This window comes from Hemitrygon akajei, chromosome 3 (genome assembly GCF_048418815.1).
Source record: "Hemitrygon akajei chromosome 3, sHemAka1.3, whole genome shotgun sequence".
Taxonomy (NCBI): domain Eukaryota; kingdom Metazoa; phylum Chordata; class Chondrichthyes; order Myliobatiformes; family Dasyatidae; genus Hemitrygon; species Hemitrygon akajei.
The window spans coordinates 187,635,855-187,650,945 of NC_133126.1; the positions used below are offsets into that span (position 1 = coordinate 187,635,855).

At 42.6% G+C, this 15,091-nt stretch overlaps 1 protein-coding gene across 3 annotated transcripts in view; it reads left to right on the plus strand.

Annotated features, from left to right (window-relative positions):
• The first annotated feature begins 2,889 nt into the window (after window positions 1–2,889).
• LOC140725744 (mediator of RNA polymerase II transcription subunit 12-like protein) overlaps window positions 2,890–15,091 on the plus strand; it is a 676,368-nt gene continuing 664,166 nt past the window's right edge. For all 3 annotated transcript variants that reach the window (XM_073041599.1, XM_073041601.1, XM_073041600.1), the window contains exons 1-2: window positions 2,890–3,076; window positions 4,051–4,216. In XM_073041599.1, the coding sequence (XP_072897700.1) occupies window positions 4,118–4,216 (99 nt within the window). In that variant the 5' untranslated portion in view covers window positions 2,890–3,076; window positions 4,051–4,117. The remainder of the gene's footprint in view (window positions 3,077–4,050; window positions 4,217–15,091) is intronic.

The following is a 15,091-nucleotide window of genomic DNA, read 5'->3' on the forward strand; positions in this document are numbered from 1 at the left end:
CTCGTCTTGCATACCGTTCATACGGATCAAATCGTTACTCAGTGCGTTCGGCTGGAATTAGGTAAAACAGCAACAAAGCAGAATAAAGTGTAACAGCTACTGAAAAAAATGAAGTGCAGGCAAACACCAAAGTGCAAGATCATAACAAGGTGAGGTCAAGAATCCTTCTTATCGTATAAGAGTTCTGTTCTAGAGTCTGATAACAGTGGGATAGAAGCTATCCTTGACCCTGATGGTACACGCTTTCAGGCTTTTGCATCTTTTGCCCGACGGGAGGGCAGAGAAGCCAGAACGTCCAGGATAGGTAGGGTATTTGCTTATGCTGGCTGCTTTACTGAGGCACCGAGAAGAGTAGGCAGGGTCCACGGAGGGGAGGCTGGTTCTTCTGATGTGCTTAGAGTGATGTGTTGGCTCTACATCCTGCAGCAAGTGATTTTTTTCATCAGTATATTTATTTTTAATTTGCCATATCTTCTATTTCTCCTTAGGAAGTCCTTTGAGGGTTCAGGATGACTTGCTTCCACTTGCTTTATGGGCTCTGAGGCTGTTGAGGGTTCTGCTGGAGCCACTGGCTCCTCCACAGGTGGAAATGAAGCTTCCGAGGTGGTGCAAGTTTGTGAGGTACTGCACTTCTCCACTGCTTCTCCGTATGCACGGACAACAACATTCTCAATATCCTTCCAGACAATGCCTCTCCACTTTGAACAGCCAGAGTTTCTCAGGGGTCAGTGGCACTCTGCAACGCTTCAGGGAGACTTTGAGTACATCCTTCGGTCTTTTCCTCTGGACTGCCTTGGACAGAGCTCAGAGTTGAGTATCAATCTCAGAACATTGCTGGGATTTGAGAGACTGAGTTATAGGGAGGGGTTGAACAGTCTCGGACTTTATCACTTGGTACATAGGAGACTGACTGGTGACATTAAAGATGTGTATAACATTATGAGGGGTAGAGATAGGATGAATGTACTCGGTCTTTTCCCAGGCCGAACACTACAGCAAGAGTTCCCAACCTGGGCTCCGTGGGCCCCTTGGTTAATGATAAGGCTCCATGGCCCCTTGGTTAATGGTAAGGCTCCATGGCCCCTTGGTTAATGATAAGGCTCCATGGCATAATAAATGTTGGGAACCCTTACACCAGATGGCTTAGACTTAGGATGAAAGGGGAAAGATTTAAAAGAGAACCGAGGGGCAACTTCTCACACAGAGAGTGGTGGACATACTGTATAGAATGAGCTGCCAAAGGAACTAATTGAGGCAAGTTTAATAACAACACCTAAAAGACAATTGGATAGGTATGCAGATAGGAAAGGTTTCGGGAGAGACGGACCTTCAGGGAGACAGGCAAAAAGGACTAACTCTGTGACCCTGGAGTTTAGTATCAGGCAATCAAATGATGTGACTTACCAACTGAGTGTACTTAGGGTGCCGGTTATTAGTCTGAGGGGAGGTCCCTGCATTGGTTTTCATTTCCTTTATACATCGCGGGCAAAGAAAGCTTTATTTCATATTCACACACAAACACTTCTTTAGCCATACACACAAAATAGTGGGGAAAAAATCTCAGCAAGTCAGGCAGCACCTTTGGAAGGGGGTAAACAGTCAATGTTTCCAGCACCTCCAGAATATCTTGCGTCCGTAACACTTCTTTTGTACCTCTTTCAAAGTATCCCTCAGCACCTTTACAGGCAACTAAGTAATTTGGATTTTGTTTCAGGAAATACCTACCTGAATGCCAATGTGCACAGGCATAGCTAGCACAAACAGCATTATAGTTGAGATGCTGCTGCAAAGATCATCATTTCATCACATCACATAACTCTTTTTTTCAAAAGTAATCACCCACATGTGATTTTTCTTATATTTTTGCAACAAATTGACCCAAAAGGCAGCACTTTGACATGGTGGCCCTCCGTGTCAGCTTTACATTGTGTGGTCAAGTCTTTGGAGTACGGAGACAAGAGGGTACAATCTAGAGCAATGAGCAAAATGCTGGAGGAGCTCAGCCGGTCGGTCAGCATCTGATGCAGTGTCTTGATCTGTAACCGCTGCCTGTAGGGAATTTGTACGTTTTTCCCATGACTGTGTGGGTTTCCTCCGGGTGCTCCAGTTGGTAGCTTAATTGGTCATTGTAATTGTCCCATGATTAGGCGAGGATTAAACTGGGGGATTGCTGGTTGGAGTGGCTTGAAGGGTCGGACGGGCTCATTCCAAACATAAAGTCAACCCACCCACCCTTTGCCTCCACAAATGCTGCCTGACCTGTGGGCGTTCCTCAAGCATTAAAAACCATCAGAGTTTCAGAAGCAGAATGAGGTTTAGTATCACTGGCATATGTGGTGAAATTTGTTTTTTTGTGGCGGCAGTACCATGTAAAAACTAATAATAAAATACTACAAAACTATAAATTACAACATTTTTCACACACACACACACACTTATATGTATATTTTCTCCACAAGTCCACATGAAGACTTTCGACCCGAAAGGTGGACAGATTATTTCCCTTCCACAGATGAAGGCTGACCCTTTGAGTTCCCCAGCAGATTGCCCCGGCTCCAGATTCCAGCATCCGCCGTCTCTCGTTCCTCCAGCAGTTTGTTTTCTATTCCTTGGAGTGTGACTTGGTTCCATCAAGGCCACGATCTGAGAGGCGAGGGGCAGCCGCCTATCAGAGTTATGTGGTACACATATCGACATATCTGCGTAGAGATATGAAGGAAGCGTCAGAAATTTTTGTTTGGAGACGCTCCCTTAACCAGCCCCTTTTATTTCACAGCCACAAGCTTCGCGAAATATTTTTCGGCCGACCTAATGTGTTTTCATCTCTTTCCCTTTAAATGGGGGCTTGCCGAGTGAGCTGTTTTGTACCGGTGTCGGGGCTGGGTCAGTACAGAGGGTAGACCTGTACTGAGGGAAAGGGCAAACGCGAAGCGATTTTGTACAAAGGGGAGACAAATTATCCCATTAATTACGAGGACAGTGGGGCTTGCATGTGATGGTTCTGTCACCGCGGTGGATCATGATTATCAATGCATCATTGACTAGTTTCCTGCACGCAGAATAACCCTCTACAAAGGTAAGAACGGTACTGAACAACCTGCGCCGGCATCGGCGGCTCTGCTCTATTTATTTCGCTGTTTTAGGGTGCAAACTGAACATGAAAGCAAGAACACAAAAAAAAATCTCTCAACTCGTTTCATTTTCCGACACTAATGTGGAATCTGACAGTTTAAAAAAAAAGCCAAAATCATTTGGCAAAAAAAATGAATGTTTGCCAGAAGTACGGTTATTCCTCTGTCAGTCCTGCCACGCATAGTTTTCTAATATTCTCTTAATTTTTCTCCATCGGCTGACAGATTGAGGATATTAAATAATTAATAGACAGCGAGAGACAAAAAATGTATAATTGATAACAATAGTTATCAATAGCCACCTTTTTTTTAAGAGGTGCCGATCACAGTGGCGAATAGATTAAGATGTCTATAACGTAACACGGCAAATTTTCCCGGACGCTCATCTTTTCTCCCCAAAAAGCAGCCACTGTATAAACTGTTGCCAGTACATCTGTAGAGAGATTCCTATATAATGTACGGAAAGACTGTCAGAATATTGGAAATGAGTATGAAAATTATCCCCATAGGAGTATATATTTAATTTAAATAGATTCCTTATTAAGTAACTATGTAATGGACAATTTTATATCTCCGATATATCTACATAATAGACAATTATCGCTGATATATAATAGACATTCTTCACATCCATGCCATAAAGACAGTATTAGACATTTGCAATACATAATCTATATATCCGTGAAACGGTATCATAGAATATATTAATATTTGCATGACTATGTTGTTAGATGTGCATTTTTTCAGTGACGTCGGTATTGAGTGCCTTTCTATACAAGTAACTCTGTGGGAGCTTTTTCCCCCCTGTTTTAATTTTTGCACCGTAATCTCTCTTTTGGTGCAATGCAGTCGGCATTTGAGTTTCCCGTTATTATAGTCTATTTTTGTTTAAAATGTGTCCCTTTCTTTCTTTAATGAGCTGGGAGCGGGCCGGAGGATTGTGGGAAGCGCTTCTCCAAACTCTGCTTCTGTTGCTGGGATGTAGGATGGCGGCTTTCGGCTTTCTGAGCTACGAGCAGAGACCGCTCAAACGGCCCAGGCTCGGACCTCCCGATGTCTATCCGCAGGACCCCAAGCAGAAAGAGGTAAGGGCGTTACCTGCCTGCTCACGGCTGAAGGAGAAGCCCGGGACCCCGCTGTCTGTCTCTTCCACCACCCCCCCCCCACCCCATCCCACCTCCCCCTCCCGTAACTACCGGCGAGAGCCGGGGAACTGCCCCCTGCCCTTTCAGTCCATTCTTATTTCAGCGCAGTAACTTCCTGAGATGAACCCCTGCAGTAGCATCTGCTATTCAGTACTGCTGCAGAGTTTCCGACGGTATCCTCACTTGATGGTACCTAAGGTGAAGGAGTGGTGCAGGATGCGAGCCCCCCACCCCCCCATCTCTTTCACCGGAGCCTTTCAAGGTTGCCTGGGTTGGTCGGTGGCAGTCTTCCGGCATCTGGACTGCTGCTGGTGTGCTGTCTGAGGTGATGTCCTCCGGATCAGACTCAGAGCCTCGCCTCACCTCCTGTGTCAGAAGGATGTCAGATTCCTCTTGCCCTGGTACAGGATGTGGAGGCTTTGGAGAGGGCTACCAGGATGCAGTCTGGACAGGTGGCTGTGAGCGAAAAGGAGAGGTTGGACAGATTTGGCTTGTTTTCTCTGCAGTGTGGGAGCACAAGGATGAAGTATAATACAGGGGACTCTGCTGATGCTGGAAGTATTGACACACACACACACACACACACAGTGCTGGAGGAACTCAGCAGGTCAGGCAGCATCTTTGGGGGGGGGGGAATAAGTAGCCAATGACTTGGGCTGAGACACTTCATCAGAACTGGAAAGGAAGTTTATAAAAAGTTGGGAGGGGAATATATAAAATAGAACCCTTTTCTCAGAGTAAAAAATGCATCTAGGTTGAGATGGGGAACATTTCAAGGAGATGTGTGGTGCAATTTTTTTAAAACACAGAGTGGTAGGAGATCTGAATGGACTGCCAGGAGTAATGGTGGGAGCAAATATGATTGTGGTGTTCAAGAGGCAGTTAGATGAATACAGCAATATTCAGGGCGTGAAAGGCATTGAACCATGTACAGGCTGAAGAGATCTAGTTATATTTGGCATCAAGTTCAGTGCAGACATCGTGAGCTGGAGGCTCTGTTCCTGTGCTCTACTGTCCAAGGTTATGACAGATCCCCTTGGTACCATTCTGAGGAATAATAGGAAAGTGTTCTGGCCAAAACTTAACCCTCATACAACATGAAAGCACTTGTGCGGGTACATGGAGTGTTGAGGCTCCGAGGGATATGGGTCGAGTGGTTGGCATGGACCGGATAGGCTGAATGGCCTCTGTCCGTGCTGTATAGTTCTGTGACTCAATGACAAAAACACTTTATGCAGCTGGTACTGAATTGTGTGTGTGGGAGTTTGCTGTGCATAGATTGGCTGCTGGATTTCCCATCTCACACTTCAGAAATACTTAACTGGCCACGGGGTGCTTGAAGTGATGTGAAGGAAGCTGTGTAGGTACAAGAATTTATTCACTGTACCAATGCACATATTGTATGAAAAATGCCATGATTAGACATTTTATTTTGATGCATTTGCAACACTCCTTGAGCCAGGGGTTGTCAACCTGGCGCCCACGGGCCCCTCAGTTAACGATAGGGGTCAATGGCATAAAAGGAGTTTGGGAACCCCAGTCTTAAACTATCAAAGTGCGCTTTACTGCCCCTCAAAGCCCACTGTTATTTCAATAACCCAGTTGGACAACTCGTCTCGGAGAAGAAAACCTCTGATCCCAAACCCCTGTTACCTTGCTATACCAACTCGTGGCAAAGGCTTCAGGAATAAACCCTGACTGAAAAATTCGGAGCTGGAGTCCCAAGGCTGTCCTATATTGACTTCAACACTGCCTGGCAACTTCTGTGGCGCCACTGGTGCCAAACTCTATCAATTTCTGCTGTTCCTTTGGATTCATCAGGTGCATGGAGAGGGCAAGCCCGTTACCTGGGCAACAGCTTGCTCTCCATATTGTACTGCCCTGTGTATCATGTAGACAACTAGGATGCAACATCCATGATCAACCTCGACTAACGGAGGACATCATAGACACTGACTTTATATTCCAAATAACTATTAGTTTGATGGGGATGCAAAGTGCAAGAGGATTTTTTTTAAAAAAAATTAAAGTTAGGGAAATAAACATATTTTAAATTGAATATCTGCCTTGTGAAATAGTTTCTGTCCATTAAAAATAAGTTCTGTGCATAATGATGCAGAACTTTGCTACATATTTGGTATTAAATGCTGAATTTTGTTAGTTCGAACAGTGTAAATGTTGGCTTAACTTGAATATTCAAACAGTGACTGAATTGCAACCTAAACAGGTGGTTGGCAACTGTAGTGTTGCTGTGACGAGCTGGAATAGTTGTCTTTTCTTCTGCCCATCTGATATTTGTGTGTACTGATATCCAGCAGTGCCCCATTTAGCTGGTGGAGGCAAGGAGGAATGTGCAGTGGATTCTGGCTAATTGGAACACATTGGGACCAGTACATATATTGGCCCAATTAAGCAGCTGCCCAAGTTAGCCAAAGTTTCATGGAAATAGTTAAAATATATTAAAAAAAAACACAAACTACAGTTTAACTGTGTAACAAATTATGCATTTAAATGAAACACAGAACAAATTGGAACAGTACTAACAGTCCTATAAATCCATTTATTAGTTCCTAATATTTACCAGTGTATGCTGCCTTCTTTTGATAAACAAAATCAGTGCAGATAATGTGCTGCCTTCATAAAATGCTTTTGATGATTGCATTCTCCAAATTTTCATTTTCATTGTCACATTCAAGATCGTCGGACCCTAGTTCCTAACTTGTTGAAGTAGTGAAATCGTTTCATTTTCACTCTTGGCTGTTTCTGGCATCTCCAAGCCTGGAGTGAGCAAAACAGCTCTGAATTGTCTTACTGCTTATTTCTTGCCAACTACTGGTGACAAAAATTTACTGCTTTTTTGAACACAAACACACACAACCGATGCTATTTTAAAAACTGTTAAATAAAAACTAAGCACGGTATAGTGTGTAATGGCCACACAGGGTATGTGTCTGACGCCAGTTAGAAACTGGCAAAAGTCTCCTGCCCCAATTAAATGGCATGTTGTTCCATATAAAATAAAGGAATCATGGCAATTTTCATGATTAGTTTTTGTTCTTTAAGAGTTGTCCCTAATAAGTGACTGCCCTGATTGACTGATAGCTCAATTAACCAGAATCCACTCTATTTCATTGGGGGGTTAGGTTGGTGAGATAGATTTAAAGTAGATTTATAATTGAATCGTGTCACCATGTACTACCTTGAGGTTCATGTTCATTCGGGTATTTCCAGCAAAATAAAGAAATACAATAGAATTTATGAAAAATTATATGAAGACTGGCAAAAAATGTGCAAAAGAAGAACAATTGTACAAATAAATACTAAGAATATGAATTGTAGAGTCTTTGATAATGAGTCTGTAGGTTGTGGAATCAGTTCAGTGTTGAGGTGAGTGAAGTTATCCACACTGGTCAGGAGTCTTATGGTTGGAGGGTAAGAGGGTGGTAGGGATGGAAAAGGGTGGTGTTACAGAGTCAGAGTCATAGAAGGGTATAGCACAGAAACAGGCTATTTGGCCCATCTAGTCCATGGTGAACCATTTCAACTGCTACTCCCATCAACCACACCCTCACCATCCATCTACCTATCCAAATTTCTCTTGAACGTTGAAATCAAGCTTGCATGCACTGCTTGTGCTGGCAGCTCATTCCACACTCTCACAAACCTCTGAGTGAAGAAGTTTCCCCTTATCTTCTCCTAAAACTTTTCTCCTTTCACCCTTAACCCATGTAGTCCTGACCAACCTCAGTGGGGAAAAAGCCTACTTGCATTTACCCTGTCTATACTCCTCATAACTTTGTATACCTCTATCAAATGTCCTCTCAATCTTCTACATTCCAAGGAATGAAGTCCTAACCTATTCAATCTATCCTTATAACGCAGGTCCTCCAGACCCAGCAACGTCCTTGTAAATTTTCTCTTTGTCAATGTTATTTACATCTTTCCTGTGGGTAGGTGACCAAAGTTGCACACAATACTCCAAATTAGGCCTCACCAATGTTTTATACAACTTCAACATAACGTCCCATCTCCCGTGCTCAATACATTGATTTATGAAGGCCCATGTGCCAAAAGCTTTCTTTACCACCCTTTTCTACTGATGATGGCACTTACTGTGAGTTATGGACCTGTATTCACGGCCCTTGTTCTACTGCACTCCTCAGTGCCCTGTCATTCACTGTGTAAGACCTAGCCTGGTTGGTCCTACTGAAGTGTAACACCCTGCACTTGTCTGCATTAAATTCCATCTGCCATTTTTCAGCCCATTTTTCCAGCTGGTCCAGATCCCACTGCAAGCCTTGATAGCCTTCCTCACTGCCCTCTACACCCCCTACACAAGCACATGATTCTGGAAGTATCATTGATTGATTTGTCCTCCTGACTGATTTTTTTTTTAACGCACACTTTCTTGTTACTGTTATGCGATTCAGTTTTTCCTGCTGTTCATTCAATGTGGATTACAGATCAGTCGCCTGATTACTTTATATATAGCGCATGATCTACAAAAGTTACAGTTGTACTTTAATCATAATTACGACAATTTACATGTGGTGCCTATCAGAACATACATTCAAGGCTTAGCTCATTAAATGGCCTTGAAATTATATTTTGTGAAATGGATGACAGATGCCTTTGTCCTAAATTCAAACAGCTTGTTTGAATGCTCTTATGATACCTAGCAGTTCATTAAAACACCTTCCTGTGACTTTATTTAGAATGATAATTGTAATTTTGTAGGCTAAGATTAAAATTTGCTTTAATTTTAGCGGAGACAGTGATCTAGGCTTCGCATGTTATGGGATGTGACTAGGTTAGTTGGATAGCATGGTGTCTGCGTCTGTCTGCTGAACAAGACAGATGGATGTAGATGTCTGTCTGTCTAATATATATCTACATCAACGTGGTGGGTTAATTTTAACTGAGATGCATTGTGAAATTCTAATATCATGAGCCATAGGGGAATGTAGGCCAAATCGTTCAAGATTGTCTTTGCTTTTTCACCTGAAGGCTAATGAGAAGCTTGGAGGGGGCTCTCAGCAAAATAGATTAGGAGGGGAAAAAAAAGCAATTACAGGTGATTTGGAGGAGAAATAGGAAATCTACAGTGAACTTCCCTTTTATTTGCAGGTGGCCCAAATTCCTTTCTTATTTTCTTCGAGCTGCAGCTTTGGAAATAAATTTTTCTGTACAGCATCTATTAAAGGGTGGTGCAAAAATTTTTATTTTTGAAAAATTTAATGGGAATTTCTGATGAAGATAAATTTCAGATACTAGTTGATTATTGGCTTCAAGGCAGATTTTGGAATGTGATAACACATCAATACCAAATTATTCTTCTGCATGCCAGTCCTATTTTGGCTTGTTGGGAAATGCAGTTCCTTTTTGATGTGTTCCGGTGAAGTAATTATCTTTTTTGCCTCAATGTCATTGTATCAAGACTTCATTGTGGTCTGTGTCAATCTTCCAGCTTTGACAGCATAAAGTCATTTGCTTTCTTTCTAATTTGCTTCCACACCAAACATACACTGAGTAGCCACTTTACTAGGTACCCTCTGTACCTAATACAGTGACCACTGTGTGTATGTCCATGGCCTTCTGCTGCTGTAGCCCATCCACACCGAGGTTCAATGTTCAGAGAAATCATCTTCTGCACACTGCTGTTGTAACATTCAGAGATTTGAGTTGCGTCACCTTCATGCCATCTCGAACCAGTCCAGCCGTTCTCCTCTGATCTCAATAACAAGGCATTTTTACCCACCGAATTGCTACTCACTAAATGATTTAGAGATCGAATCATTGAATTGTTGTGTGTGAAAATCTCAGGAGATCAGTTTCTCCTGAAACCACCCTGTCTGGCACTAACAATTATTCCATGGCTAAGGTCATTTTCACCCCCCCCCCCATTCTGATGTTTGGTCTGAACAATGGACTCTTGTTTTTATGTATTAAGTTGCTACCACATGATTGGCTGATTAGATATTTGCATTAACAAGCAAATGCACCAATAACAGGGGGCTGCTAAATGTTAAGCCAATGAGCCATTAATAAAAATACATAACCTTAGCAGAACAGTACCAAAGGTCTCTTCATTCTTTTGACTTTCTCCGTCACTGTAACCCTTGGCCATTGTAAGAAAGAAGAAATTCGGGTGTAGTGCAGACAATTTCTGAATCTGAATTGGATTTGCAGCTTCTGGTTTAGTGGAAGATTATTTCTGCACTGATTGTGAAATATCTCTGTTTAGGGTGGGACAGTTCCACCTTTTTGTTGCATGATCTGGACTAGTGTCCATCTCCTGTGAAGTGAGTATGCTTCTACACAGTGTATGCCTTGTACCTTAACTAATCACTTGGACTATGAACAACTAATAAACCAATGCTGATATAGATTCAAAGTGCCTGACAATTTTGTGGCAAAGCCACTGAAATCTATTCCAAGCAGACATACAATGGGCGGCATTCTTCCTTCATTATAATGGTGCTCTTGATTATATGATTCGCTGCTCTGAAGATATTACGAAACAGACAATAACAGATGTTTGGTTGTAACTACATGGCAGTAATGCCAGAAAGTGTTATGTATTTTGTATCGGTCAAGTAAATTTGAATGTCTGCTATTCCTTGGGTTAGAATTTCATCTTTGCCGCCAAGAGAAAAGTATTCAATTGTTATACTTTTTGGAATTGGAGCTGGCAGTGGTAGTTTGGAGTTGGTTGGTGGCAGTGTTTTAAGAGGATAAATGTACTGTTTGTTACTACCTGAGCAGTGAAGATGAAATTAACACAATCTGGTGTGATGTTTTTCTTTGAATGGTTTGGTTCTGTTGTTCTTTGTCTTGTGGCTCTCTGTGGGGAATACAAATTTTGGAGTTGCAAGCTGCATGCATACTTTAAACTTAGAATCTTTGTGGACATTATTGGTGTTAGACAGTTTCAGCAGCTCAGAATTACTTGAGGTCACCCTCCTACCAAATCTACACTAGTCCTGAAAACTTGCATTATGTCATCTGCGGTCACAGAACAGAGAACGGTACAGTATTGGACAGGTCTTTTGACCCATGTGGTTGTGCCAATCTTGATTCTTATTTATACTAAATATATCATCCATACTTTTTCCCCTACCCCATTCTCTTCATATTTGCTACTTGCACACCAAGCTGCCTGCTTCTACTGCTTTCCCCTAGTAACCCCCTCCAGACATGCATCACTCCGCATATTTAAAAGGTTCTTGCTCCCCACATCACTTTTAAACATCCCCTTCTAACCTTAAAGGTCTATGTCAGGATGCTGCTTATTGCCTACAGCTCAGCGTTTAACACCATCATTCCTACAGAACTGATCGGAAAGCTACAGAACCTGGGCCTCTGTACCTCCCTCTGCAACTGGATCCTCAACTTCCTAACTGGAAGACCACAATCTGTGCGGATTGGAAATAACATCTCCAGCTTGCTGACACTCAGCACTGCCACACCTCCGGGATGGTGGTGTGCTTAGCCCACTGCTCTACTCTCTCTACATCCATGGTTGTGTGGTAAGGCACAGCTCAAATGCCATCTATAAGTTTGTTGATGATACAACCATTGTTGGCAGAATCTCAGAAGGAGACGAGGGTGTGCAGGAGTGAGATATACCAGTTAGTCGAGTGGTGTCGCGGCAACATTCATGCACTCAACATCAGTAAGACCAAAAAGCTGATTGTGGGCTTCAGAAAGGACAAGATGAGGGAACACACACCAATCCTCATAGAGGATTTTCCAACATAGAAGTGGAAAAGGTGAGTGATTTCAAGTTCCTGTTTCTTAATATTTCTGAGGACCTAACCTGGTCCTAACATATCAATGCAGCTATAAGGAAGCCAAGAGTGTGGTTCTATTCCATTAGGAGTTTGAGGAGATTTAGTATGTTACCTAAAACACCCACAAATTTCTACAGATGTACTGTGGAGAGCATTCTAACTGGCTGCATCACCGTCTGGTTTGGGAAAGGGGGCTACTGCACAGGATCGAAGTAAGCTGCAGGGTGTTGTAAAATTAGTCAGCTAAATCATGGCACTAGCCTCTGTAGTATCCAAGATATCTTCAAGGAGTTGTGCCTCAAAAAGGTGGTGTCCAACATTAAGGACCCCTTCCACCCAGGACCTGCCCTCTTCTCATTGTAACCATCAGGTAGGAGGTACAGAAGCCTTAAGGCACACAGTCAGCGGTTCAGGAACAGCTTCTTCTCCTCTGCCATCTGATTTTGAGTGGATATTGAACCCATGAACAGTACCTCACTACTTTTTTTAATTTCTGTTTTTGCCTACTTATTTAATTTAACTATTTAATATATATCCCTTACTCTTATCTCAACACCAACCAGTGAAGGCAAGGATGCCACCTTATCCACTTGCATAGACACTTTCACTGCACTACGATCTGAGTAAAGCACTTTACCTGCATCGGTACTCTTTTAGCCTTCCCTGTTCAAACTCTGTATCCTGGCTGTAGTATTGAAGACTCCTCATCAAGGAACCCACCATCCAGGCCATGCTGTCTTCTCACTATCATCATCAAGAAGGAGACCATAAGATATAGGAGCAGAGTTGGTCCATTTGGCAAATCTTATCTGGTTTTTCATTTTATCATGGTTTATCCAATTTTCCTCTCAGCCCCAGTCTTCTGCTGTATCCCTTCATGCCCTGACCAATCAAGAATCAATTACCTCTGCCTTAAGTATACATAAAGACTTGGCCTCCACAGCTCCCTGTAGCAACAGACTCCACAGATTCACCACTCTCTGGCTAAAGAAGTTACTCCTCATCTCCGTTGTAAAAGGACGCCCCTCTATTCTGAAGCTGTGTCCTCTGGGCTTAGACACTTTCACCATAGCAAACAACCTCTCCGCTTCCGCTCTATCGAGCCCTTTCACTAATGGATACGTTTCAATGAGGTCACCCCTCATTCTTCTGAACTCCAGTGAACACGGGCCCAGAGCCATCAAACGCTCTTCATATGACAATCCATTCAATCCTGGAGTCGTTTTCGTGAACCTCCTTTGAATCCTCTGCAATGTCAATATATCCTTTCTAAGGTAAGGCACCCAAAACTGCTGACAATATTCCAAGTGAGGCCTCACCAGTGCTTTACGAAGTCTCAACATCACATCCTTGAAGGTGAAGGAACCTTGGGTTCCACACCACCATGTCCAGGAACAGTTATTACCCTCGTCCATCAAGCTCCTGAATCAGTGTTGATAATTTCATTCACTTCAGGTCTAAACTGATTCCAAAACCTGCAGGCTCATTTTCAAGGACTCTGCAACTCATGTTCTCATTATTATTTATTTCTGTGTATGATTTTTCTTCTGCTCATTGGTTGTTTTATTGTATTTCTTTATTTTCCTATAAACACCTGTCAGAAAGTGAATCTCAAGATAGTATATGATGACATACACTTTGACTTTGATCCAGGCTTCAATACTAACCAAGCTAGTCTAGTTCAATTCCAAAATGGGCATTCGTTAAGTGATGTGGAATATTGGCCAGGACTGAGTTTAAGAGCTGTGGGTGAATGTTGTATCTCTGTAAAACTCTGGTTAGACAACACTTGGAATATTGTGTTCCGTTTTGGTCATCTCCTTATAGTGCCTTTAATGAAAATGGCAGGGAAAGATAGTTCAAAATTCTTTATTAAAGCACTTATTATAAAAAGGGAAACAGAAGGGAAGAAACTAATTGTAGTGGCTTAACGTCAGTCACAGGAAAATGTTGGAAATATTTTATAAGGTATGGAAAGAAAAGTGAAAATAGAATTATCCTGGTTTATGGGAAAGGAAATCATTGGTCGATTTATTGGAATTTTTGGAGAAGTTGTGCGTGCTTTTCCAAAGGGAACAGGTGGTTGTGCTAAGATTTTCAGAAGGCCTTTCGTAAGGTGAGGCATCAAAGATGATTGCAAAAAAATAAAATATTGCGGTGTAGGAGGTAACATATTGTCGTGGGTAGAAGATTGGCTGGCTAACAGGGAACAGAGTAGGCATAAATTCTTTTTCTTGTTGTGATATAAAGGGTTGTATACCACAGATGAGACCACTCTCGGGTTGGAGGAGCAACACCTCATACTCTGGGTAACCTCCAACCTGATGGCATGAACATTGACCTCTCTAACTTTTGGTAGTTCCGCTGCACCTTTTCTCTTCCATGCCCTGTTCCAGCTCCACTCACACCTGTGCTTACTTGCCTATCGCCTCCCTCTGGTGCTCCTCCTTCCTTTTTTTCAATGGCCCCCTTTCTTTAGCCCTTTGCCTTTTCCACCAATCACCTCCCAACTTCTCACTTCACCCCCTCTCCACTACCAAGCCACCTTCCCCCTCGCATGGCTTCACCAATCATCTTCCAGCTTGTACTACTTCTCCTCCTCCATCTGCTTCTTATTCTGGCTCCCCCCCCCCCCCCCTCCCATCACCTCCTTTCCAGGACTTGGTGCTTGAGAATCAACTTTTAATGTTTATATAAATGTCTTGGATGAAGTCACACAGTTTGCTTCATATTTAGTGTATGATTACTAAAGTGTTTGCACACAGTATGTTTGCTAAAGATGGATGGGAACATAAATTGGAAAGAGGACAAATGGAATGCACCGCGGGGAAAAAGATGGGTTTTCATTTTGTCAGCAAAATGTCTTTTTAAAAAAAAACGGCATTCAGAGCTCAATAACCGAAGTGCCTCAAATGCAGAATGTTAGTATGCAGGTCCATTCAGTGATTTGGAAAGCTGACAGGATATTGTCGTCCATGACTGAGGAGTTAAATACATAGTAGGGAAGTTTTGCTTTGGCTAT